Genomic DNA, 27528 nt, shown 5'->3' with positions numbered 1-27528 from the left:
GTGGCCTTTATTCTCAAAGAGCTAGATTATCCACTTGCAGTTTTCAGGGAAAGAAACTGTGTGAACGAAAAGACAGAATTCAGCTGTGCAGCAAAGTGGATATGATTTGAAGTGTGGTGCTGAATTCCCTGCTTAGAGTTCCAAGCATTAAGGACCTGAGAGGATATAAAATGAAGACTACTGCAAACACCAAGCAAATGCTTAGGGAACACTGAGATAAACCATTCTTTCCATCTTTCAAGAAATTGGTTACTATGGTAGAGAAAATGGATTCTTTTGTCCCAGTAATTTTCCTCTTCAAGATAACTAATCTCTTTCATGTATAAAAACATAATACATTTATATTATAAAAGGGGATGGTGACACAAAAGTCAATTGCAAATTTTACAGTGACTTTAATTCCCCTTCAGAACACCAGTTATCTCATCTTAGACATATTTCAAATGGTTCTTGATCTTAGAGAATCCTGTGGCTTTGAGAAAGAGTATCAGGGGTAAAGAGCTAATTTAGATATTGTTAGCACAAACTTCACAGATCCTCTCAGCCTTTTATTCAGAAACAAGATTGCACCCATGAGAATGGACCTACTCTCTAATAGAAAATGAGCCACTGGCCAAAAGAGGAGTTTGAGCTTTTATAGGTTAGACTGAGAGGTGATTTAGTGAGCATGTCAGTTTGGAGACTCAGGAATTTGGGTTTTGGGGTTGGAAGTCAGTGGCCAGTATCTGGAGAGGATTTATGTAGGAAAAGATTAGTGTTTCCCAGAGACTATCATTCTAGGTTTGATGAAACACTTTTTCCCCACCAGTGGACAGCATCTGAAAAGGATTTATCTTGAAAGAGATTAAAGGTATCAAGGTATGACTTTGTTTTCCACTCCCCTTTCCCAGTCCACATTATCTTGGGGTTTTCCATTTCCCATATCTAACAGATATTAAGAAAGCAAGTGTTCCTGTCTGCCCCCCCGGCCTTGATATGAATGCAGAGAACAACAAAAAGTCATTGCACAATAGGCAGGAGTGTACATTAAATAGTTGTAGAAATCTGGGCAAAAGATGGAGGAATGCGCCAGATCATGCTTACTGTTAGACCAGGACACAAGACAAGACTACTGACTCTAATTAAAATCAAATTAAAGCAAGCTTATTATTTCGACCGGCCGGGCTGCCTCTCCCACCCAAAACCGCGGGAACAAGACAGCAGCCTCAGCTTTCCTGCAGCCCAGCTTTATAGCCCAGAAAGTTACACAAAGGGGGGTTACAGATAACAAAACTCTGAGAAGCATAACACAAATGGTTGTTTACATTATTGCTGGCCCCGACATCAGAATTTATGAAGGTCATTAGAGCCTCAGAGAGGGTCCTTATCTGGCCAGGGAAGGCCAAGATTTGTGAGGCATCACTAAAGTTTCAGAGAGGGCTACTATCTGGTCAGAGAGCCAGGCATGGGTGAGTTCAAGGCACGGGCAGACATTCCAAGCAGGTTCAGAATTTGCAGTAATTTATAGTAAAGCCGAAATTATCGTTTCATGGCTTTGTGGCGAGATGGCTCCAAATTTTAAAAATCAGGTTGGGTCTATCACTTACAAGAAGAGGAAAAGGGACCATCACATTCCCTATTTAGGAGGTACTACCAGGAGGCCTTGATGATTTATTAACTTGGAGACTCCTGCACAATGCTTTCCAAGTTTTCATGTTGAGTGCGTAGGTGATTGGTGGGGCCACAATTAGAGAACTCAGGAAGCAGATCAACCTTGGAGGGGAAGAGGGTCTTAGTTTTGGTCATGTCAGTTTTGAGTCTCCATGAACACCTAGATGCTTGTTGACAATAACTGAGGATTGTACCCATTGAGTTGAGGTCAACATGGCAAGCTATTCTTAGAGCAAAGCGCTAGAGATGGACATTTGGTGACATTTCCATTTGGCAAATTTTGAAAAGGAGAAAAATAATCTTGGTAAAAGAGTGAAGAGACCTTGTTTTAGATATCTCCTAAGTGGGGTGAGGAGACTTCAAGAAATGATCATGTAATTTTGCTTTTAGTGTCTCTTACTATTCCCATAGCACCATGGGAAATGTACTGACACCAAAGAAACACTTCTGCCCTCCTCTATTCAAGTCCTCAGTCTGGCAACCATGGTTCCTTGAGCCTCCAATGTAGTGACTCACTGTTGGGAAGTAATTCAGCATCTTCTTTTTACCTTACTACAATTAGAGCAAATGATTCAGATGAAATATTCCTTATGATTCAATCACTTAAAGGAACAGCCCAAATCAGGATTAAGATTCTGCTGTACCATACATCTTATAAGCAAGCAGGGCTTAGTACTAAGTTCAAAGTCCTGGAACCAAGGCCACTCTTGTTTTTTTTTTTTTTTCTCCTGAGGGATTTAAGCCTTTGACCAGGCTGACTCTTGTGTCTTCCTGGGGAGAGCTATTTCTCTGATTCCCATTTTCCAGACTAATGCCCTAAATAAATCCTTTATTTTGAAGCACTGAATTGAAAGTGTTTTAAAACCTTTTGTTTCTAAAGAGACAATCCCCAGTCTTCAAAATGAAGAGAAACCAAGTTTATGATTATTTCAAGCACTCATTCTAGTTAGAGCCTTTGAGAATTGGAGCTATAAAGAACCTCAGGAAACAGGTGCTCAGGATTTCAGTTAGAGGTGGAACTAGGATCATACTCAGGCTGTGTCCATCAAGCCACCATCTCCTGTTCTCACCTGAAACTGTAATCTACTATCTTCAATATTTGCACTTTTTTTTTTTAAATGGGAAAGCTTACTTTTTAAACAGCCTTGCTGGATGAATAGTACTTAACTTGATCCATGCCAGGCAGTTATGGGATCATATGGTTCTTTGCCAAAACTTGCATTGAAACATAAAATACTAGTGAAGTTAAAAGGCCATATCTATTTTTTCAAATGTGCACTTGTCAATCCAAGTAAAAATTATTTTTAATTAAACTGTTCACTTAAATTCTAAGTAAAGTTCTTGTTCATTCACAGTAGAGGAAAGATAATATAGATGTCAGTGCAGTTGTAGCAAACTGAAAACACTTTTTGCTAAATGAAGTCATCTCTAAGTAAATAGAAACTTAAAGATTTATAATCCTACTTTATTAAAATGAATATTATGATAAATATTGTAAATTACTCCATCCTGTGCTCTGTTTAAGTGATATTATTATATATATATATTTTTTTTATAAGACATTAATAATGTTGGCAGATAGCCTCATATGCCCTTAGGTTATACTTTTCCAGTTTCACCAAGTTATATGCTGATAATTCTAAAAGTTAATCACTTAAAAATCTACTTTTCCCTAAATTCTCACAATTTCTTAATCTAATCAAATAATGTGTACAATGTAATGAGCTCATTTCACAACATACTTTAAGTTAATTTATAACAGGTGTTTAAAAAAATTTATATTCAAATCCAGAGAATAGTTACAAAGTGTTCAATGAATATTACTTTAGGAAATATACTTACTATACCATCTGCTTTAAGTCATAGCAGTTGATGAAAACTTTTTGAAAAAACATCATTATTTCATCACACAAATGTGTGAGTGAGAAAAAGGAAAAAGAAGTTTTATTGCTTTACTAACAAAGGAGAAGCACAGGGACTCCTGTCCCAGAGGCTGTGATTCTGCCCATCAGCAGGAACAGGGGACTTTTAAAGAGGTGATTCAAAGGCTACAGTCCATGTGTCCTCTGTCTGAAGTTGTAATTCACTTGTGAATTTGAGCGATAGTCATTTCTGAGATTTTTCTGGTGCCTTTCCTAAAGTCGGAATTACTTGATTCCTGTAGACAGACAATTCTGCCTAGGATGAGAAGGAAAGGTAATCCTGTTTCCCCTGAAACTAGGGAGAAGGAGAGATTAGGGAGAAGCAGGGAGAGAGGAAGAGAAAGAAACATGTCGTTTTAAAAATAAGCCACAGTGGCAGAGCAGCAAGGGCTATATTCAAAGAATAAAGTGGACCACTGTTGCGTTTCCACACTGTCAATTTCTACATTCCATGTCCATGGAAAATGGGTGAGGACATCTCCAAGCTGCTCCCTGCTGAGAGGGCAAAGTTGGGGGAAGTGACCCAAAGTCCTTGTTCTTTATCAGGTTGGGCATGGACAATTAATGGTATCCAGTATCAGGGCAGTCCAGAGGTCCATAGTAGCAGTTGATGAGTAACTGGACAAGGTTATATAGGGCAGGGATTATGCTGAGACAATAAACAAGATAGGAAAACATTACTTTTTTTGTAAACAATTAACACAAAACAATTATTATTTCACTCAGTCTCTGAAAACCACAAAGATAGTAACTCATAATCATATCAGTGAAAAACAGATCAAGTTACTTTATGTAGGAAGTTAGGAAGATTTTGTAGGTTTGAGATCAGGCTCAAATTGACTCAGGACAAACCTGTGACTCTAGAATCCTTTGTGATCATTTTTATTAGGCACTTCTCCACAAAAAACCCTTGCTTTCTAGCCTCCAGCTTTACTTGCTTTAGATAAGGCTGTACAAGTATGTATCTTAAGTTATATTTTAAAAATTATTCCTTCTATATGTTCATGTAGCACTGTGTTTTAGCTATACCCTTCTGCGAGGTGTTTAAGACCAAGTTGGACAACACTAATCTTGTTCCTATCTACCTTTAAGAGTCAGCTGAAATTCCTCAGGGATAATTCTTGGATGTGTCTGAAGCTTCTAGGATCCTCTACCAGTGGTGCCATCTGCTAGGACAGGTCAGTGTCTTGCTGGCCATATGTGGCTTCTCTTAGAAGCCTCAGGGACATTTCCCTCTCCAATGACCCTGACCCTCTAAAGTCAGCCACAGAATCTTTGCGGTTGGCTTCCTGATCTCTAGTGTCCTCTCAATTTCTCTGATTGGCAGATTGGGTGACTCTCTGGATCTGCAGGGACTTTAGAGAGGTCCTCTCATTCTCTGGACCATGGCTGACTTTAGAGGGCAAGGGCCAAAATGTTGGCCCTTTTATGTCCTTGACTTTGGTCTACAAGTTTTTGGATATAATTACCCAGAAGACGAGTTTTATCAGTCTTAAAGTGGGAATAACAGGTTATAACTTCCATATCTGTAATTTTACAGTTATCCTTTTCATTTAATTGGGGTCAGTATTAGTAGTGGAAACCAGGATTACGTCCTGTCTGTTCTGTAGGTGATGACTTATTGTCATAAATTAGTTCAGGTTGTTCTGTTAGAAGTATTATTTCTGCAAAACATTAACAGGCAACAGTTATAAGGTTTTACAAGGGAAACACAAAACAAACAGTAATGAACCTTTGATGCCTATTTAGCCTCTACAAAAACCCATATATATAGCAAGTCAGTTACATACGAGTTTTACTTGCTTTTAAAACTCTTTTACAAACCTAAATACCTTTTACAATTTACCCAAAACTTTACTTAAGTTTTCTATTATATCCCCTGTTTAACTTTGACATCGAAGTAATCTTTACAACAACAACAGCAACAAAAACCTATCCTTGGAACACAACTTTAAATGAGCTTAATTTTAGCAAATATATGTTTTTTAAAATATAAAATTACAGCTTTGGAAAATCTCCTGGTAACTCCCACATGCTCAGAAACTAAATCTTTATGAAAGTTGTCAACCTTTATAAAGATTCTAAGTGAAATCTTCTACTTCTCTTGTATTTTGAGACACATCCATAATCTCAGAGGAGAGATTTGTAAGAAGGAGAGCTCCAGGTCACCATCTTAAAACACAGGGCTCTTGTCACTTAGGATCTCAAAACGTCAGGACAGTTCGAATGCTGAAATGTAAAATGAGAATTTTTAGTGATTTGTTTACATTTTTTTTAAACAAGAGTAGTTTACACAATTGTCCTTCCTGTTATAGAAAATTCAAGTAAATCCTATTATTGGAAAACCAACTGGGCTTGAGGTCCTCGTCAATTATTTTTCTTTCTGTGCACCTCTGATAAACTCTGATAAAGGTCTGTGAGCTGATTCTGGAAGCATCAGTGTCGTTGCCATAAGTTGACTAGAGGATAGGGGCTTTCAGGCTGAAGAGAGCACAATTAGGGCTGAGGATGGGACAATAGGAAGGACAATCCCAGGTGCTTAGACTTCTGGATGTTCAAGAGATTGTAAAAGTAGACAAAACTTATTTTCCTACTTTATCCCTAGGACTTTGTGCAAAGACTACAAAAAATGGGTGCTAAATTCTTAGTTATTAAAAGATTAGATGAATTAATAAATAAAAATAGTCTTTGACTCAATAATGAAGGCTTTCTAAACAGTGCTCAGGCATTTACATTTTGGTGCAACCTAAACTTAGCACCTTAGTAAAGGACTGATGAATATGGGAAAACATAGAAAACAGCAGACCTATTATTAAGCCACTGTGTTAACATGTTCATATGAGCCATGATCAGACTGAGCTAAGGCTATGAAGGTTGGCAATAAAGAGGGAGCCATGCTGGAGAAGAAATGAGGGGCTACACCTCAGGGCTTAACATTGGTTTGTTGATGGCAGGAGAAGTAGAAGAGAAGTCAGACATGATGCTATAGCTTCTAGTCTGTGAAAGTAGAATAAGTGATATTATTTTGCTGAAATAAGATATGCTATGAAAGAATTCTTTGGGGGTGAAATTGAGGTGAATGGGACATTCAAGTAGAGGTATGCAGGAAGTAGATGGAAATTAAAGGGTGTGGGCTTACAAATGTAAGTGGGTTATTTTCTTTTTTATTGTTTTTTTTTAGTTATATATAACCACAGAATCCATTTTGATCTAGTTATACAAGCATGGAATATATCTTATTCTAGGAGTCACTGAATTAGGGTGACATTAGAAGCAAAACTTCTGAAAGCAGAATTTGTTTCTTTGGAAAACAATAGTGATTATTTTTAATAATTTTTGTCAACAATAAAATAAATAATATAATATGTTAATATGTAATATAATAATACAATAAACAATATAATAAAAATAAAATAATTTTAATAACAATAGTAACTATTATAATCTGTAAGTTTATCTGAATATAGGTGTATTGGGTACTGACAGTTTTTCTGACAGAGGTCCATGGTTTACTTGTTTAAAAATAATTCACATGTGTGCTCATAATATCATAATCCTGTAGACTATACCAGATGTAGAAACAAGACACAACATTGAAAAAGCACTTGGGAAAAATTGGTGAAAATTTGGATCTCAAATTAATGTACATTTCCTTTTACTAATGAAATCCAAGTCCTTGGCACATCACAGATGCTCAAAAAATATTTATGAACCCAATGAATGATATCTCACAGAGAGGCTTTTTAGTTGCTGATCCAGGTAATCATAGGTAAATGCACATGAAATTTGTGTGAATTCTTTGTATTCCACCTTTACTCTTTCCCAACCCTCAGAAGCTACAAGAGAAACCACTTTGAGAATGCCCACATTTACCTGGAGCTTGCCAAGCCCTGCCAGAGAAGTTTGGCACATGGTGAACAGAACAAAGGCTTTGCAATGAGTTTGCATCCTGGTACTGCTCTTAGGCTAGATATGTTATTTGTTTGCCTCTCAGGACTTGAGTTTTGTCAACTAAAAACTGGAATAATAATATTTGATCTACAAGGATCCAAAGAAAGCACATTTGAAAAATCACTTTGAAAACTGTAATGGAAGGGAATTGTGTGGTATTACTTGAATAACCTAACAGCTTTATGATAAAATTAAATAACTGTGGTGAAATCAATCTGGTGTTAAAAAAAAGTTCAGAGAATATTTAGATTAGTATAAAAAATAGATACCTTTGCCCTGAATAGAGCAGTTCAAATCCTTCATTGATTTTTTTAAATGGTAAAACATGGCTTATCAGCTGGTTGAGGTCAAATTTCTTTGCCAGGAAATCAGTCACTAGTTTGGGTACATCGTCTCTGCTTTTCCAACCTGTAAACAAGCACATAATCTTCTCTTTAAACTTCACTAAATGATCTTTTATTATTTTATATTTATGCCTCCTCTCTCCTGCTTTGCTACCTGCCCCCACATTGGAACAGCATATAAATGAGGTGTTTTTCTCCCATCTTCAGAATCAAAGGCTAAAACACCTTTCATAATCCCTGTACATCCTCCCAGCTGCCCCATATCTTACTCCCATTGCCAATAAACCACAGAAAGAGCTGTTTCCTACATCCTGTTTCTGGTTCCAGTTCCTTTCATTCTCTCACGAGCCCACTTTGATCTGGCTCTTTTCCCCAGCACACAGGTAAAACAGCTCTGTCAAGGTCATGCTTGGTCTCCACTGTGACACAGTAGTCAGCTCTGAGTCCTGGATTTAGATGGACTATGAGGTGAATTTGTTGGAGGCTCCCTTCTTCTCCCCCCATTCACTTGGTTTCTAATTGCCATCATAGTTCGCCCACCTCACATTAGAAAACAAGAACTCTTCTGAATCTCCTACATTTCACCAACCTCTCACTCGCCTGTGCCCCAGGGCTTGGTTCTCACACCCTTTCTCCTTGCTAACTACTTTCACTCCAGCTTCATGGCTTCTAATACATTTGTTTTGAAATTTTTTTCCTTAATACTTATATTTGCATTTTTCAATAAATTATGTACTTCTAATTGAAGAATAACCATTTTTTTCCTTTTTATGTTCTTAACAAGTTCTTGAATAGTTATTATTCACTTAAGCGGTATGAGGCGTTATGAGGCTGTTTGTAATATTGGAAGTGCATCCAAAGCACCTGATAAAATTCTAAATGGAAGACACTGAAAACTGAGACCCAAGGAGGAGAGGAATAACAGGATTCACTGTGTCACCAACCCAGGAGGGGGAAGCTCTTGTCCTTTCTTCATGGCTTTCTCATTCTGGTATGAATCTGCACTGTCCCTAAAGAATGCAATAATTCCTTTTTGTTTGTTTATTTTGGTTTGGGGTTCAGAACTTTTCCTGATGTTATTGTGAATTTGCTAAATTCTGTTTTTCACACACATTCTGTGTCTTTGGAGAATAAAAAGTTACATCAGAACTAACTATCCCATAAGTCATTCCAATAGAGCCACTCGGTGCCTTTTATTCGGGCCTTTGGGGAACTCGACTTGCACATGCTAATATTAAAAATGTGTGGGGTTGGGGATGTGGCTCAAGTGGTAGTGGGCTGACCTGGCATGCGTGAGGCACTGGGTTCCATCCTCAGCACCACATAAAAATAAATAAAGATATTGTGTCGACCCAAAACAAAAAACAAAACAAAACAAAATTATGCCCACCATTATTAGCCCTAAGTCAAGGCGAGGACTCCATAATCATCTTTTGTGTGTTGTGGTCACAGTTCCACTTTAGATCATTTCATACTCATCCTTAGAAGGAAGATTTGTAAGGACAATGTGATGACATACCAGGCTTCTCTCACTTGCCAACCAACAGAGGGAAAGCCATCATGCCCTGTCCAGAGACTCTACTGTCCTCACCTCCAAAGATGCACCCCTTCCATGTGCGCCCAGTGAGGAGCAGCATCGGGTCAAAGCTGAGCATCTTGGCTGATGGAGGAGCACCTACCACCACACTGGTCCCATAGTTCACATGGCAGGACGCCAGGGCATCGACCTGAATGGAGAATGAAGGAGATGGTCTGCTTCTTAGTTCTCTTATAATATTTCATGGGATCAGAAATGACCTATGAACTAACTCTCATCGTTCTGGTAATTAGCTCAGTTTCCAAGTCATGAAATTAAATTAGGCCCACAGGCCTTTCATTTTCTGCTTGCTTTTAAAATTCTCAATGTAACTTAAGTCCTTAATTAAACTCCTACACACATTTTCATTTTGAAGCATAAGGCAGTAATTAATGTGGTCATATCCAGGAAGTTTTTAGTGTAACATAAACTGAAAACGTGGGAAATCCTTGTGATGTTTTCTTTCTAACATCACCACTTCAGATAAGCCTTAAGAAGTCATTTGCACTTAATGAAATTGAATTAGTCAATTAGTATAGTTTTTTTAAGTTTAATATGAAAATGTGAACAAAGTAAAGTCTCTCTCTCTCTCTCTCTCTCTCTCTCTCTCTCTCTCTCTCTCTCTCTCTGGCAATATCTGAGTCTAGCCTCATATTTTCTGGTCATTTACCAATTCTATTATTTATTAATAGCATGTTTTAGTTCTTGCTAGATTGTAACAACAAATGTTGGTATTTTTCAGAGACCAATGTTCCTCAAAGCACCATCTGCAAATCAGTAGAACCTAATAATATGTCCAGTATTGCATATTGCCTGGTGAACACACCACACACACCTAGAGTACTATTTGTTGCTATGGAATTTCCTAAGTGTTATTAGAAAAGCGATATGGCAATAATAGTAAGTTAAAGGCTACTTATCCCTAAATCACCAAAAGCCTTAAAGGAAATATACTGCATACTCAAAAGTGGTTTAGTTTCATTTTCTAGGCCTCCCTAACCTACCCCAGGTCAGGGATTTCTCATTCCCCAGAAGCTCTGGATTTCACGGATCTAGATGGGGTCTGGTGCTGCTGGCTGCCACAGAGGAGGCATGTTTTAGAATACTAAAGGAACATATTCTAAAAGCATATAGACAAAGGTGAAAAGAACAAGAAGATGATAGATCATGGATTTGGGGGGAAGAGATGGCAGCGTTTAAAACAGTCCCTTTTCCCTGAAGCTTCTCATATCTCTCCTCAAGAAGTCACCTTGTGATACTTGGATTGTTAAATAAAATTCCAGAAATGGAATCGCCTTTGCCAAGAATCCCACACATACAAGGAAGACAACACTTGAAAAATCTATATTGATGGGTCGATTACCTTGCCCTCAAGTGGCAAGAGAGTGGTATGATGTGATACCTAACTTTGGTCAGGTAGAACCACTCTTTGAGATTTTGACTTTTTAGGTAAACCTGCTGTGTGGTTACCTGAGTAACATATATTTCCATATTTGGTTGTTAGTAAAGCTATGGAAAATGGGTTTTAACTTGTGCAAATCTAATGCTTGGTACTTTGTAGCTTCCTGAATCTTGACTCTTACCATGGTTTCAAGACGCCCGATAACTTCAAAAGTGTACTTCACAGTGTCCCCTGTCATTTCCGACAGCACCTCACTGATGGGCTTAGTAAAGTCCTTGGGACTAATACACTCAGTGGCTCCTAAAGCCAAGGCCTTCTCAAATTTGTCTTTGTTAAGGTCAATCCCAATGATCCTGGAGGCACCAGCTGACTTGCAGCCCATGATGACCGACAGACCAACTCCTCCTAAGCCAAAGACAGCACAAGTAGAACCAGGGGTGACCTGTGGAGAGAAAGCCTCCTGTGAATGTTAAAGCTGAGAGCCACCAAGTATCCCCAGTATTAAATTCAGAGGATTGCTATGATGTTCTCTAGGACTGGATGAATCATCATGATGATAATGCCACAAAGAGAATTAGAAACAATAGAAAGTCTGAGAAAAGGAGAATTTGCCAAAACAAAACATTGTTCCTCAGATAAATGGAAACCCTTTCTAAATGGTGTCCTCATGCAGCCTTCCCTATGGAAACTTCCGCAGGCTCCTTGGCCTCACCCTCAGCCTCCTGTGCCTCCTCACCCTTACAGCAGGATTGACAAACACCAAGCCCTCTATTATCTCTTCTCAAATCATGCTAAATCTGTTTTAAATTCATCATGATTAACATTTTCTGAATAAGCATGACTCTGAGTCATTTGTGAATAATTTGGCTTTTCAGTAAAGTCCAACCTCCATGTTGCAATTAGATCTGATCCACATGTAGTTTCAAAAAGGAAATGTAATTAAATCAATTTTGGCATTTTAACCCAATCATATGCTACTAAAAAAGTTTCAAGATGGGTGCAGACTAACACATAATAAAATCATGGCATTTGCAGGCAAATGGATGGCATTAGAGCAGATTATGCTAAGTGAAGTTAGCCAATCCCTAAAACACAAATGCCAAATGTCTTCTCTGATATAAAGGAGGTGACTCAAAATGGGATAGGGAGGAAGAGCATGAGAAGAAGACTACCACTAAATAGGAAAGAGAGGTGGGAGGGAAAAAGAGGGAGAAGGGGAGTTTCACAGAAGATGGAAGGAGAACCTCATTGTTATACAGAATACATATATGAGGTTGTAATGAGAAAAAGAAAAAAAAGTGTGTCACATTAGATTGGATAGAGAGAAAGGATGGGAGAGGAGGGGAGGAGTAGGGGGGATAGGAAGGGCAGCAGAATAGACAATATGATTGATGTATGTACATTCCATGTATGTATTATATGTCAAAATACATTCTGCTGTCATGTATGACTAAAATAAATAAATGAAAAATTTTTTAAAAAGGTGGGTGCAGAGACACTTTACTTACAATCCCAGTGACTTGGGAGGCTGAGACAGAAGGATCTCAAGTTGCAGAACAGCCTAGGCAACTTAGTGAGACCCTACCTCAAAATAAAAAAAATAAAATAAATGGGCTGGGAGTATACCTCAGTGGTAGAGCATCCCTGGGTAAAATCCCCAGTGCCCACCCCCAGACATAAAAGCTGGATGCAGTAGCACACATCTATAATCCTGTAATCAAAGCAACTCAGGAAATTGAAGACAGAGAATCATAAAGTTGAGACCTGCCTGGACAACTTAGCGAGAACCTGTCTCAAAATAAAATTAAATAGGGCTGGGAATCTAGCTCAGAGCTAGAACAAGCCTGGGTTAAATCCCTAATGCTTAAAAAAAAAAAAAAATCCAGTCCAAAGTTATTTTCCTGCCAGAAGAACCCTATTCCAATTTTACATTAGGTAGCCAGGAGGGGGCCTGAACACAAGAGAGCCCATGGAAAGGGTGTGACCTTTATTAGGATAGTTATTTTTCCTTTTCTTAAATGCAAAGGTATATGGGAGAGCTGGGCATGTTTTCAAACCTCCAGGTACTCTGGCTCTGTCCTCCCTTGCAGGAAGTACCTAAAGAAGCAATCCACATGATATATATATATATAAGAATATGCATTGAAATGTCTGTACCTGTAAGCAGAGAGTCCACAGAAAATTTCACAGGTCTGTGCACCCACCTTTCATGATTATTGATTTTGGCAATAGCATCCTAATGCCTCAGTTCAGCTCTTGAGTTGGAGCTTCTGAATCTAGGTAATTGTTCTCTCAAGTATCATTCCGTCATTGATTCATCTGTTAGCATTACTGTTTGATTCCTGGTGATCGGCATTCTTTTTTTGTTGTTGTTGGATAAAAAAATTCTATATACTTTTTATTTTTTTCTAGTTAGTTATACATGACAGTAGAATGCACTTTAACACATTATACACAAGTGGAGCACAACTTCTCATTCCTATGGCTGTGCATGACAAATAATGGTGCTGCAACGTTCATAAAACAAACTCTCCTCAAGTTCAAGAGTCAAATAGATCACAACACAATAATTATGGGTGATCAGCATTCTTATGCCAGAAACTCAACTGCACACTCCTTGCTTTTTCTCCCATGTATCAGTTAATTCTATTGTTTACATTTAAGAGGGAATTTTTGATAGTGGTTGAATTTCAGGCTCTAGAATTAGGTATGAATCTTATGATCTAGCTCTGTCTCTGGGACCTCTTTCGCCTGCCCAGTTGAATCCCTGGGTAGCCCTAGGCTATGGACAGTCTGAGGAATATCTTCCTAACAACTAAAGAATGGAACCACTGAAGACTTCTCCCTGTGTTTAGTTGCTTATTTGTTGAGTGCTAGTTTTTTGATCCTCCTATCATTCTGCCTCTGAGTCTTTTAATGAATCATGGCCCCAATTTCTGTTAACTTGCAGACATTTCCCCTCAAACAGATTGTCCTCCTTTCCTAACCTTTCTTTTCTGAGGAATGGGAACTAGATAATAACATGTATAATGAATTATCTACATTATCAATACTGTGAAAGAAGGCCTTAGTCTGAAGTAATTATAGGTCATTTAAAATGATTTTATTATTTTAAAATATAGTAAGGCTCTACTTTTCACTATTGTTTTATTTCATGGATCTGATCTATTAGTGTTCCCCAGTTAAAAACTTTGAAGTCAAAGGTCTTCAGGACTGGCCCTTGATCAGCTCTTGGAAGAGAACTTTTGAGTCTTTGAAATATTCTGCCTGATAAGAGAGTGTAACTGAGACCTTGGGCCAAGACTTACAGTTAATGTTAACAGTGTGATTTATAATCAATTCCTATATTTTGCTTTGGGCTATTAAACTGACCTTTTTGGGGTGGGCTAGGGTCTGAGTGCTGAGGTTGGTCACATGGGTGCTGCATATCTACGTGACTGGCTCCCAATAAAGACCCTGCACACAGGTGAGCTTCCCTTGTTGGCAACACATGCATTGTTCCACACCATTACTGAGAGAATTAAGCACTGTCCTTGTAATTCCCTTGGAAGAGATTCTCAGAAGCATGTGGCTGGTTTCACTGGAACTATACCCTATGTCTTTTTCCTTTGCTGATTTTAATCTATTCTCTTTCATTGCAATAAATGATGATCAAGAACATAATAACTTGTCTGAGTTATTGAAACCTTCTTGTGAATCATTGAAACTGAGGGGCATTTGAGGGTCTGCTATTATGCCCTTATAGTGAGTTTGGCTTATTTTCATATGGGCAAACACAAAAATTTGGGTTTATTTATGTTATTTGTCTTAAAATACAAGTACCAGAAAAAAAATCTGAAAATAGCAAATTTCTTGGTAAACAGCATAACTCTGAATTATTCGTATGGTATCAACATATCAAGTACAATAAGAAAAATTACAAAGAATGAATTAAAGCTATATTGAGTGTCCGTTCTTTTACATCTATATTGGCAGAAAATTCTTAGTGGGAAATCTGAAGGAGACCTTGGAAAGGAAAGTTCCATCTCCCAGGTTTTGCCTAGAAAATCTAGAGGCAAATGGTAACAAACATGCTACTGGTGTGTATTCATGATAATACTATGCATTCTGAACTACAGACCTGTCTTGAACCCCTGTTAGGAATAAATATGTCTACCTTGACATCCAGATATATTATTTGCCACAAGCCCCCTCATCTTTTTGTTCTTCCACAAATTTGGATATTCCTTTCTTTAGTTCATCCATACATCTTTTTCTTAAATTAATATTTATTAAGCTGTTACAATGGCAAGACTTCTGGCTAAACATTGGAGTAAATAAAGCAGAGTTGGTGGATGCCCTTTAGGGCTTAGAGTTTAATGGAGAAGACTGAAGATGTAGTGACACACAATATTAATGAAACAATCACTCTTTCTTGAATAATTAGAAGGGGTTGCTACTTAGATGGAGTAGACGGAGGACAAACAAAAGAACTTCTTTGAGTAAGCAGGTGATCTTTAAACTGAGAGTGATGCTAAGGAGCCATTCACAAGGACTGAGTGATCAAGTATTCCAGACAGTCAAAATAATCTTGTACAACAATTACTCTTGTTGTACAAGATTATTTTGTAAAAAAAGAATTTTTTTTTTACAAAATAATCTTGTAAAAAAAGAATTTTCAGAGATGGTCAAGAAGAGCAAGGAAGAAAATAGTATGAAATATATTACATCTATCCAGTTAAGTTGTGATGATGGGACTGAGTTAAAGAAAATGGTGAGATTTAACATATAACTCATAGGTACAGTCAGTGGGACATGTAGTTGAACTGGATGTCAGGTAATGGAGAGAGGGAGCAAATATATTTGATGGGCAGACAGAAAGAAAAATTAAGAACTTAGTTTTGTACATAGTTTGAGATATCTGTGAGATGTCTACATGGTGAAAACAGGGAGTTGGATAAAAAGTTCTGAGGCTCTGAGATGGTTTGAAATATAAATTTGGAATCAACTAATACATTCATAACTTATAAAGACTTTGGAATTGAATGAGAACACCACAGTATGGGGATTTATTGAATTTTTAGCAGTATTTTACTCTTTATTAATGATTTGTAATAACAACATAAAACTGACCTATACACCCCTAATTCAGTATTAATCCATTGTTAGAATGATTTTACTCTTTATGAGTATTTTGTAATAGCAACATAAAACTGACTTATGTAGTCCTAATCCAATATGTCTGGTGTCCTTATAAAATAGGGAAATTTGGATATGAAGACACACATACAGGGAAGATGATGTGAAGAGACACAGGAAGATGATGTTCATCTATCTGCAGGTCAATAGGAAAGGCCTGTATTATATCAACCCCTTGCAGCCCTCAGAAGGAGCCAGCCCTGCCAACATTTTAATTATGGACCCCTGGTTCCAGAACTGTGAGACAATAAACTTTTGTTGTTCAAGCTACCCATCTATAGCACTTTGTTATAGCAGCTCTAGCAAACTCATAATCAATACTAATATACTTTTAAAAACAGATTAATTTTAGATGCAAATCTAAATTTTAGAAATTGAACCAAAAGAAGATGCAAAGGAATCGAAAAGTAAATCTAGAAATTTTGTTTCCATTTATTTGGAAATAAAATTCCCAGTCTGTTTCTTTTTTCCCCCCAATTGACATGGTATTATATAGAAATAGCCTTGAAAACATGCAACATGTTTTCAGAATCTTTTGCTTGTCTGTTTATTTTCAAATATCTTTAGGATCCCAAGGGAAGAATAAATGAGGTAAGTAAGTAACAAAAGGTGGAAGAAACGAGTTTACGCTGCTTCTTACCTTGCCGGTCTTAATAGCAGCCCCATAGCCAGTGGAAAATCCACAACCAATTAGACAGACTTTCTCAGCAGGAGCTGCAGCATCAATCTTGGCAACGGAAGATTCATCCACCACTGTGTATTCAGTAAATGTACTGGTGTTCATGAAGTGATAGACTGGTTTACCCTTGCACATAAATCTGGTAGTGCCATCGGCCAGTACTCCACGGCCAGCAATACTATTTGATAAATCAAATGCACATATTAGCTCATTCAATTAAAAGATTAGCACAGGAACAACTTACGTGACATTAGGATAAGAATGACCGAAACCTACTCGCTCCTGATGCAAAGATTGCCCTCTGGGTTACGGCAAGCATTACATTCTCTACATTGTGGCACAAAGAGAGGGATGACTTTGTCACCTAGAGGAAAAACATAAGGTGTTGTTCATCAATATTAAAATGTGAAATAAAAAGTGCATCGAGCCCATCCTACATATAACAATTTCTTTTTTTTATCTTTTTTTTAATTGTTGGTCGTTCAAAACATTACATAGTTCTTAATACATCATATTTCACAGTTTGATTCAAGTGGGTTATGAACTCCCAACTTTACCTCGTATACAGATTGCTGTATCACATCAGTTACCCTTCCATTGATTGACATATTGCCTTTCTAGTGTCTGATGTATTCTGCTGTCTGTCCTATTCTCTACTATCCCCCCTCCCCTTCCCTCCCCTTTTCTCTCTCTACCCCTTCTACTGTAAATCATTTCTTCCATTTGTATTATCTTGTCTTACCCCTCCTTTCCTCTTATATATCATTTTGTATAACCCTGAGGATCGCCTTCCATTTCCATTCGATTTCCCTTCTCACTCCCTTTCCCTAATAATTTCTTAAAAGTATTATAAGCACCAGGAAATTTGCATGCTAAAATTTGAGATTTTGCCAAATTTAGCATTACTTAGTCCAATCCATTCTCTTTGTGTCCTTTTGTCTCCCTAAAGTGGGTTAAGATTTTAATTCCTAGTGTGTGCTATTTCTTTAATAGAAGCCTACTTAATGCAAAGTTGGGATTGACATCTGCATACCTGGTTTCACTGTAGTGACTCCTTCTCCAATGCTCTCCACGACTCCAGTTGCTTCATGTCCCACAATTACTGGAAATTTAGAAACAATTGCTCCTTTTATCACATGGTCATCTGTGCGACAGATTCCTGTGGCCAAAATCTGTGTTAAAAACAAAATTACCAACCAGAAAACTGTAAACTGGTCATTTTACAGTTGGATAATATTAAACTGGCTCTTGAAGAGATTGTAATTATTTTTTCCAAGTCATTACCTTATTTAATAGTGTTACTCTTAGAAGATTCTAAGCCAAAAAGCAACCATCAGACAAATTCTTCCTGTTAAGGAATTTGTAATATTACTGACGCTGGCTCTACATTAAATCTTGATGACTTTTCTATAGTAAACTGGTACTCTTTCGAGGGAACCAGAATAGAGATATTACCATGTAACTCACATCAGGTGATTTTTTTTTTAAAGAGAGGGAGAGAGAGGGAGAGAGAGAGAATTGCTAATATTTATTTTTTAGTTATCGGTGGACACAACATCTTTGTTTGTATGTGGTACTGAGGATCGAACCCGGGCCGCACGCATGCCAGGCGAGCGTGCTACCACTTGAGCCACATCCCCAGCCCCAAATCAGAAGATTTTTTATAGTAAGTCCTCCTAGGACTCTCTTAATAAAGAGTAGAGGGAATGGTGTATAAAAAGACAAATGAGGAACAAAATTTTATTGTAGTATTCAAATGATGGAAGAGGGTCAGAGAGATTGGCAGCAATCCCTATTCAGTCACAAGTGTCCAAACCAAAAGTCAGACTCTGTCCACGGGACTAGGGGAACACCCCAGGAAGCTGTCATTTCCCAGGCACAAATGAGTTCCTCATTTTATGTGAGAATTTACCTCCATACAATTTGACTCCAGAATATTTTTAAAGAAATCATTAGTCATGACTATTAATCATTTTTTAATCAATACAAATGAAAACTTTAATAGATCAGATGGATTAGCACTGTTGTCTTATTAATTGGTAATAAACTTTTAATTTCACAGTAAGGCAACGATTACTTTAACAATATACAAGAACCAGTGGCAGAAATAAGACCGAAAACTTGGCAAACATCTCTGTTTAATACTCTAATCTCCCAACAATAATTTTCTCAATATTAGTGTGATAAAATTACAGGCTTATATAGTCTGAGGTTCTTTCTGACCTTAATGCGAACTTCTTTAGCCTTTGGCGGGGCAACTTCTATTTCCTCAATGGAGAAGGGTTGATTCAGTTCCCATAGCACAGCAGCTTTGCACTTAATGACCTAAAAAATTGGCAAATGTTATAATACTTCCTAATTATCTTTTTATAAAATATATATATATAATTATAAATAAAATAGCCTCCCTAAATTTTATATATATGTGTGTGTGTGTGTGTGTGTGCACGCGAGCGTGCACTTGTGTATGTATATATATATATATATATATATATATATATATATATATACACACAGAAGATTGAATGCAATATTCTAATTTGCTCAGATGTTTTCCATCAAACACCAGAATTTTAAGGCTTATAGATTATTTGTGGATATCTTTACTTATGGTATGGGAAATGCAGCCCAGAAAGATAAAATGATTGTTGATCCATTCATTGTCACATAGCACACAGGGTACAGGGTTGGACTAGATCTGAGGTGCACTTCTTCCAACCCATTTTTTAACACAATATTCCAATAAACAGGTTTATTTTGTTACAATTATAAATGCATTAATTAATAAAGCTGTTGTCAATGCATTCTTTATTCACAAAAGCAAATCAATAAAATAAAATGCTGCAGATTTATCCACAAGATTTTAAGCCAGGGTTTAATTGCTGAGTATAATCACATTGCAATGGTGAAGAAGCTAGAGAATTAACATATAAGAGGTAAAGGGAACTGTGAACATCAGGAAGTACAGGCACTGTGACTACATTCCTGGATGATGTCATCTATGTCCATGTAAACTGTTTTGTACCAGGCTGAGTTTTCACTAGTAGGTCTTAATCATTAGGCAAGTTAGAGATTTTCATCTTGAGAAGTGGGAAATACTCAGTGATTGGCCTTCAGTTAGTTAACTGGATTTGCTAGAGTTATCCAATTAAATGGTTTATCAATCTTATCAAAATTTTATGAGATAGAAAAAACAGAGAGAGTCTCCCATCTTCTCACTCGCAAATCTGTCTAGGATGCCTATAAAATATTTAATTACACATCAGCCTTCCTATGTAATGATTCCTGTCCTTCTTAATGATGATTGTTATGATGATGAAGAGTCACAAATTCTTAAGAGACTTAATGTATTAATTAGACCTAAGCGATTTGTTGCAGCATTAATTTTAGGAATTACAGCATTAATAGGAATTACTACTACTTTAGCTTTATCTACTACAGTTTTAGTTAAAGAAATTCATACTGCTCATCATGTTAATAATTTATCTCATAATGTTTCATTAGCATTAGCTATTCAAGAAAAAATAGATAAGAAATTGAAGGTCTGAATTTATGCCTTAGAGGAAGCTTTAATATATGTAGGAAACCAGATTCAAAATATAAAAACTCAAATGACAACCAAATGTTATGCTAATTTCAAATGGATCTGTGTTACTCCCTTAAAATATAAACAAACTAAATATGGATGGAATCAAGTACAAACTCATTTATTAGGGATTTGGAATAAAACTGAAATAGGCCCCAATATATAAGATTTACAACAACAAGTAAAAGATATAAGTAAGGCTTATTTATCTACTGACTCTACAGCTGACTTTGCTGCATATTTATACAATAATGTACAAAAAACTATTTCCAATAGTACTTGGTGGTCATATATGATTAATATTGGTTTTGGATTTTTATTCATTGTTCTTATTTGTCTCATTCTTCCAGTCCTCTTCGGACTTGTCTGGAAGTCAATCGGAAGCATCTCCATTCAAGTTGAACATCTCAAATTAAAAAATAAAAAAGACGGAAATGCTGCGCTCCTCCCGACTCAGGCAAAGGCAAGGCCCTACTGAAGTGGATGGCGCAAGGTGTCCATCCTCTGGAGGAGCGCAGTATGTTTCTGGGAATGGGCTGGTTTGCTTTTGTATTCCTTTAATAAGTATAGTCGTGACTTCTCATATGACCATTAAGTATGAAGGAAAAAACATGACTTTCCCAATTAATGCAACTGCTTCTAAAGAATGAATCTGTTTGCTCTAAATGCGATGATTCAGCTGTGCAACGTAAATTGTTGATGTTTAATGAAAAAAACCCTGTAGGAAAAACAGTCAAGGAAGTTTTTGAGCAATTAAATTAAAATCTAGAGAAGAAGAATTAATGTTAAGAAGACAGATTAGTGCTTAGTACTGGGCAACTTGTTCTTGTTTCTGTGCACAATGGTTTGGTGCTCTTACTCTTGTTTGATTAAAATTAGTAGCCTCTCTTTTCAAGTTAACCACTTGTCATAGCTGTGGTGCCGAATCTAGTCAGTAAGTCAGGAAAGAATAGTCAAGGTATAGGCTAATAGTCTGGGACATTTCTAACTATTTTTAAAAGCTAACTAAGCAGAAACAGCTCAAAGCAAAGTGCGAACTGAAAGTAAAAATGCTTGCTTATGCATAAGCCAAGATACATTCTTCTTATATAATTGTAGCTACGTAATATTTTGTTTCTTTGAATAATGATTCCTGTTTTGTAACCACAAATTACTGTGAGCCTGCCAAAATGAAAAGTATATATGATTAACTTCACAAGTAAAGATTGGGATTCAGCACCTTCACTCTTGTGTCTGTGTTGTTTCTCCGCTGCCTTTCACTGACTCCTGACCATCAGTTTGTCTCCTGAGACCCCCTGCTGGAGCTGGACTCTGACAGTTCTGATGCAAAATGAGTTATTTCATGTTTTACTGGTCAAATAACCCTCCTAGAGCTTAAGAGATTAATTGTAAGAAATTATAGGCTGGGGACAGATGGATGACTGAAAGCCATCAATCTTTCAATTTAATATTCACCCTCTGCCTTGCTAAGGAAACTGTTAAGAGTCACAGTGTAGTTTGGACCAACAATGAATTTAGAAGCCTCACACAACATTATCAAACTGAGTCCAGATGGATTCTTAGTTAAGATTTATTTTTAAAATTAATTTTTTTATCAATCAGTGAAGAAGTAAACATTAATAATAAAGAATATGGAGGAATTTTTATGTTTAAGAATGACAGGGAATAATCCTACATTTAGAAGGCCCAGAAAACTTCACCAGAAAACTCCTAGAACTCATAAATGAATTCTGGGCAGTAGCAGGATATAAAACTAACACCCATAAATCAAATGCATCGCTATACACCAATTAATAATTAGCTCCAAGAGAAATCAGGAAACCCATTCCATTCAAAATAGCCTCAAAAATAAAACAACAAAACAAACAAAACTGGGAATCAATCTAACGAACGAGGTGAAATATATCCACAATGAAAACTAGAGAACACTAAGAGAGAAATTGAAGAAGACCTTAGAAAATGTAACAATCTCCCATATTCTTGGATAGGCAGAATTAATATTGTCAGTGGCCATACTACCAAAAGCACTATACAGATTCAATGCAATTCCCATCAAAATTCCAGTGACATTCTTCATAGAAATAGAAAAGGTAGACATGAAATTTATTTGGAAAAATAAGAGGCCTATAACACACAAAGCAATCCTTAGTGAGAAACACTTAGTGAAGTAGGAAGACTTACAATACCAGACCTCAAAATATACTACAGATATATAGCAACAAAACAGCATGGTATTGGCATCAAAACAGGCATGAATAGAAGATATAGAGACAAACTCACACAAATACAGTTATCTCATACTAGACAAAGGCACCGTAAACATACATTGGAGAAAAGATAGCCTCTTCAATAAATGATTCTGGGAAAACTGGAAATCCATATGTATCAGAATGAAATTTAACCCCTATCTCTCACCCTGCACACAACTCAATTCAAAATGAGTCAAAGACTTAGTCATTAGACCAGAAACCCTGCATCTATGAGAAGAAAATGTAGGCCCAACTCTCCATCATGTCGTCTGAGGAAAGACTTCCTCAACAAGACTCCTAAAGCACAGGAAGTAAAATCAAGAATCAATAAATGGAATGGTATCAAACTAAAAAAACTTCCTCACAGCAAAGAAAACAATCAAGAGCATAAAGAGAGAGCCTACAGATAGGAGAAAATCTTTACCACCTGCACTTCAGAAACAGCATTAATCTCTAGGATATATAAAGAACTCAAAAAACTTACCATCAAAAAAAGAAATAACCCAATCAATAAATGGGGAAAAGAACTGAACAGACAATTCACAGAAGAAAAAGTATGAATGGCCAAAAAAAAAACATATGAAAAAATATTCAACATCTCTAGCAATCAGAGAAATGCAAATTAAAACTACACTGACATTTCATCTCATTCCAGTCAGAATGGCAATTATCAAGAATACAAGTAACAAATGTTGGCAAGGATGTGGGAAAAGGAACACTCAGACATTGTTGGTGGAACTACAAATTAGTGCAAGCACTCTGCAAAGCAGTATGAAGATTCCTCAAAAAACTAGGAATAGAACCACCATTTGACTCAGTTATCCCACTCCTCAGTATATATCCAAAAGCCTTAAAATCAGCATACTACTGATTTTCCCCCATATCAATGTTTATAGCAGCATGATTCACCATTGCTAAGCTATAGAACCAGCCTAGGTGCCCTTCAACAGATGAATGGATAAAGAACTTGTGGTATACATACACAATTATTACTCATCCATAAAAAAAAGAATGACTTTATGCCATTTTCTGGTAAATGGATGGATCTGAAGACTATCATGATCAACGAAATAAGCTAATCCCCCCAAAACAAAAGCAAATGTTCTCTTTGATATGTGGATGCTAACCCACAACAAAGGATGCAGGGTGAGGGAGACTAGAAGTTCAGTGGATTAGACAAGAGGGAATGAAGGGAAGGGAGGAGATAGAAATAGGAAAGACAGTGGAATGAATCTGACATGACTTTCTTATGTACATGTATGAATACACCACAGTGAATCTCAACAGCATGTATACCCACAAGACTGGGATCCTAATTAGAATAAGATATAGTCCATGCTTATATAAATAAATCAAAATAGATCCTACTGTCATATATAACTAAAAAGAACAAACAAAATTTAAAAAATAAAAAGCTTTGTTAAGAAAAAGAAAGTATAATGGGGAAAAATCATAAAGGAAACAGCAACTCCTCAGGAAAAAAAAAATTATGTGTTGAAAAACAGTAAGTAAACTTTCCAAATTGAAAACAAGTAAGACTAGAAAAATCCTTAAAACAAAATGACAAGTTACCTTGCTTAACATCCACAGTGTTTAATCAAATTTTTAAGGAAAGCATGAAGACCACCAGTCTTCCCATTCCTAGCCTCCCTCCTATACACGAACTCCAGGAGATCCAGGTAAAGGACTTAAGGAGGAAAACACAAAAAGTTAATGTATGGTGAAGTGTTTGCTTTCCTCAGTCATAGAAGTATGTTTTTTAAATAAAAATAATGAGATACATTTCTCTGCACACCAAAATATTAACGATGTTTTACTTAATGAGAATATACAACTTTGCAAAAAGAGTGGTAAAAGTCAACCTCATTTATGCCCACCCCATCTGGAAGATAATTTACAGTGTATGTCAAGATACTGATGAATGTCTTGACACTTTTCCCACCTAATTCGATTTTTAAAATCTACTTTAAGGAAGTGCTAAATGCCCCAAAACCTTAATACATAGTTGAGGTCATCATAGCACCATTTATAAAGAGAAATCTGTAAACAAAAACAGAATGATGAAATTAATTGTAGTAAATCTAGAAATCAGTCTTACATGTTTCAAAAATGTTTATGTTACTTTTAATAAATTGGAAAAATACTAATGTTAAGTTGGAAAATAGGATAAAAATACTTATATGCTGTGTGAGTTCAGCCACATAAAACATGGATAGAAAAATATATGAGGGAATCAAAGCAAAAACAAAATAAATGGTAGTCTGTGGATGTAAGATTATGCTTTATTTTTTACCCTTATATTTTCTAATTATCCAAATTTTCTAGAAAGATCTTGGTATAGGCTAAATTGAGTTTCCTTAAAATTAGTATGTAGAACCTCCAATCCTCAGTACCTGGGAATATGACAAACTACCGCAGACTGGGTGGTTACCTATTTGGAGATAGGGTCTTTCAAGATGTAATTAAGTTAAAACGAAGTCATGAGGTTAACCCAAATGCAATAGGATGGTGGCTTTATAAGAAGAGATGACACAAAGGAAGACCATATGAAGACAGCAAGAAGAGGTCCATCTACAAGTTAAGGAGAAAGGCCTCAGAAGAAACCAAGCTCATTGACACTAGTTTTCAAAATTTGAGTTTCCAGATTTATGAGAAAGCAAATTTCTGCTGTTTAAGCCATCCAGTCTGTGGTATTTGGATTTTCCAGCCTTAGTGAACTCAGACAATTATCTTTCACTTTTTAAAAAAATAAAAATAACTTAAATATAAAGAGGAAATAACAGTAATCCTCAATATAAAAAGAACCTTTTCTTTCATGATCAATACTGAAATCCTAAAGTAACTTGAAAAATATGTAACCTTCTGCAAATCAGACTATTGCATGGGTATCACCATATCAAAATTAAATAGCTATTATGTCACATGTACTATACACTGTATTATTAACTAAAATTAGAAAGTGCTGCTTGGAGGGCACTGAGTTCTCTATCATTGGTCTGACAGCAGTTAGATGCCCACTTTACAGAGATAGCAGAGCTGGTTCTTGAGCATTTATTGGTTGAACGGAGTTGCAATTTTTTTTTAAGATTCCTTTCAACCATAAGATTCATTGATTTCTATGGGTAAAGTGTCTAGCTTATGTAATGAAAAATTAATTCTTCAAGTTATTAGTTTTGCTGGATTTCTGACCCAAACTAGAATCAATCTCTCTCTCTCTCTCTCTCTCTCTCTCTCTCTCTCTCTCTCTCTCTCTCTCTCTCTCTCTCTTCTCCCCCTCCCTCCCTCCCTCCCTCCCTCTTCCAGTTCTGTTCAATTCTGGGAAAAATTATTTCAAATTCTAACATCATAGGGCCTCCTACCTTATCACATTATCCAGACCTCAAATGCCATCTTTATTTTTCCAAAACCTTAAGTTTGGCTAAATGAAAAGTTGTTTAAATAAGAATAAAACATCTAAAGGCACATGACACTTTCTGAAATTGTGTACCCATTTAAAGCAAGAAACTATACAGATGTACTTGCAAAAGATAAATAAAATGTTAAAGTTATTTCTGAAGTTACTATCAACTCTGGCTGTTAGTTTTTAAAAAGGATACCACTTACTCTACAATGTGGTCTTATTTACAAAGAATTTTTATGCTTATGTTTTGATAGAAAATACGTTCTTTTTTGTAGTTTTGTATCTTTTTCATTTTCTCATAAATTCTACATATTTATTTTCTTTTTAAATTTTTTTTATTTGTTTTAATTAGTTATACATGACACTTTGATATATCATAATAGATGGGGTATAATTTCTCATTTTTCTGATGGTACATGTTGTAGAATCACATTGCTCATACAGTCATATATATACATAAGGTAATAATGTCTGTTTAATTCTACTATCCTTCCTATCTCCTTATCCCCTCCTCTAATTTCACTCCCCTCTACTTATCTAAAGTTATTCTATTCTGCCCTAGTGCCCCCCCACCCCCTTGTGAATTAGCATCTACATATCAGAGAAAACATTTGGCCTTTGGTTTTTTGGGATTTGCTTATTTTGCTTTGAAATTATGGCATTTGCCGGTAAATGGATGGAGTTGGAGAATATCTTTCTAAGAGAATATACATTCTTAAGAAACCTTAAAAGCATGATACTTTTGTTGTACACTTTGCATTCCATTGATTTGGCATTTTTCATTGTCAATGGCAGGACGTTTTTCTAACAGTGCCCAAGAAGGAGATGCACATATTCTATTGAACTACTGAGGTGAACGCAGTACATGTTAAAAGTCTATTCAAATTCTCCTCATAGAAATATTTTACTTAACAGAGAAAATGTCCAGTTATTCTGAGTTAAATCATGAATAAAGTCAGTATTCTATTTTCCTCTGTGTTTTACCGGGAAGCCTTCCATATGTGTTTTAAAATTAACCTCGATTTTATTGACACTGTCTGTAACAGTTTACCTAGGATTTCCCCCAGTATGCCTACTCAAGAGGCACGTCATTCCTCAAGAAATATCCCCAAATGTTTAATTAGTTTACTGGATTCGAAAGTTCTAAAAGCCAAGCCCACACCATTAGCCCACCATAATGAGATACAGGAACATTTTGCTTACTTTTCCAGCAGTGCTCATCCTGTCTTTCTCTTGGCTCTGTTTCTGTAAACAGGGACGTTTTCTGACTGAGGCTCAGTTCATTCTGCTGCAAATGATAGCATTCTTCTGCCTTCAAATAAATAGTCCCCAAAGTTCTGCCTTCAGCAATATGATTCACACTCTTCAAAACTTTCCATTGTCCCAGGAGCCCCACCCTTTTGCAGATTGAGTTGTGAAAAGAAAGACAGTTAACTCTTATGTTCAAACCCAAATCAGGGATCTAACAAAGACAGAACAATCAAACCTATTGAAAAGGGCTGATGGCATGTTATCCTTCTTATTTTCGAGGATATAAAAGCAAGTCAGAGGTAGTAAGAGGAGGGGAGGAGTGGAAAGGGGAATGATATTG

General features: G+C 36.5%; 1 protein-coding gene across 2 annotated transcripts; it reads right to left on the bottom strand.

The window, feature by feature from the left end:
- Positions 1–1121: 1121 nt before the first annotated feature.
- On the bottom strand, positions 1122–27289 carry Adh7 (alcohol dehydrogenase 7 (class IV), mu or sigma polypeptide). 2 transcript variants are annotated; one of them, XM_078021884.1, is made up of 10 exons: positions 27141–27289; positions 24110–24224; positions 18926–19027; positions 17736–17874; positions 16979–17066; positions 16664–16880; positions 11027–11287; positions 9459–9594; positions 7793–7931; positions 1122–5801 (listed from the first exon to the last, which is right to left on the bottom strand). In XM_078021884.1, exons 2-10 carry the CDS (start codon positions 24119–24121, stop codon positions 5777–5779), a joined length of 1119 nt encoding a protein of 372 aa, XP_077878010.1. In that variant the 5' UTR covers positions 24122–24224; positions 27141–27289; the 3' UTR covers positions 1122–5776. The 2 variants fall into 2 exon arrangements, with proteins under 2 accessions (XP_077878010.1, XP_005325814.2); XM_005325757.5 differs by lacking the exon at positions 24110–24224 and having other exon boundaries at positions 27141–27288.
- Between the last annotated feature and the right edge of the window lie 239 nt (positions 27290–27528).

This window comes from Ictidomys tridecemlineatus, chromosome 9 (genome assembly GCF_052094955.1).
Source record: "Ictidomys tridecemlineatus isolate mIctTri1 chromosome 9, mIctTri1.hap1, whole genome shotgun sequence".
NCBI lineage: Eukaryota > Metazoa > Chordata > Mammalia > Rodentia > Sciuridae > Ictidomys > Ictidomys tridecemlineatus.
The sequence above is the reverse complement of the archived record's forward strand: the minus strand, read 5'-3'. Positions and strand labels throughout refer to the sequence as shown.

What these genes read in the sequence shown, in the direction of transcription:
- Adh7 (XM_005325757.5), bottom strand. An exon ending in AGTCACTACAGTGAAACCAG is followed by an intron (nt 17,067 to 17,735) that starts GTATGCAGATGT and finishes TTTTTCCTCTAG; the next exon opens with GTGACAAAGTCATCCCTCTC. An exon ending in CTGCTATTAAGACCGGCAAG is followed by an intron (nt 11,288 to 16,663) that starts GTAAGAAGCAGC and finishes TTCTCTCCACAG; the next exon opens with GTCACCCCTGGTTCTACTTG.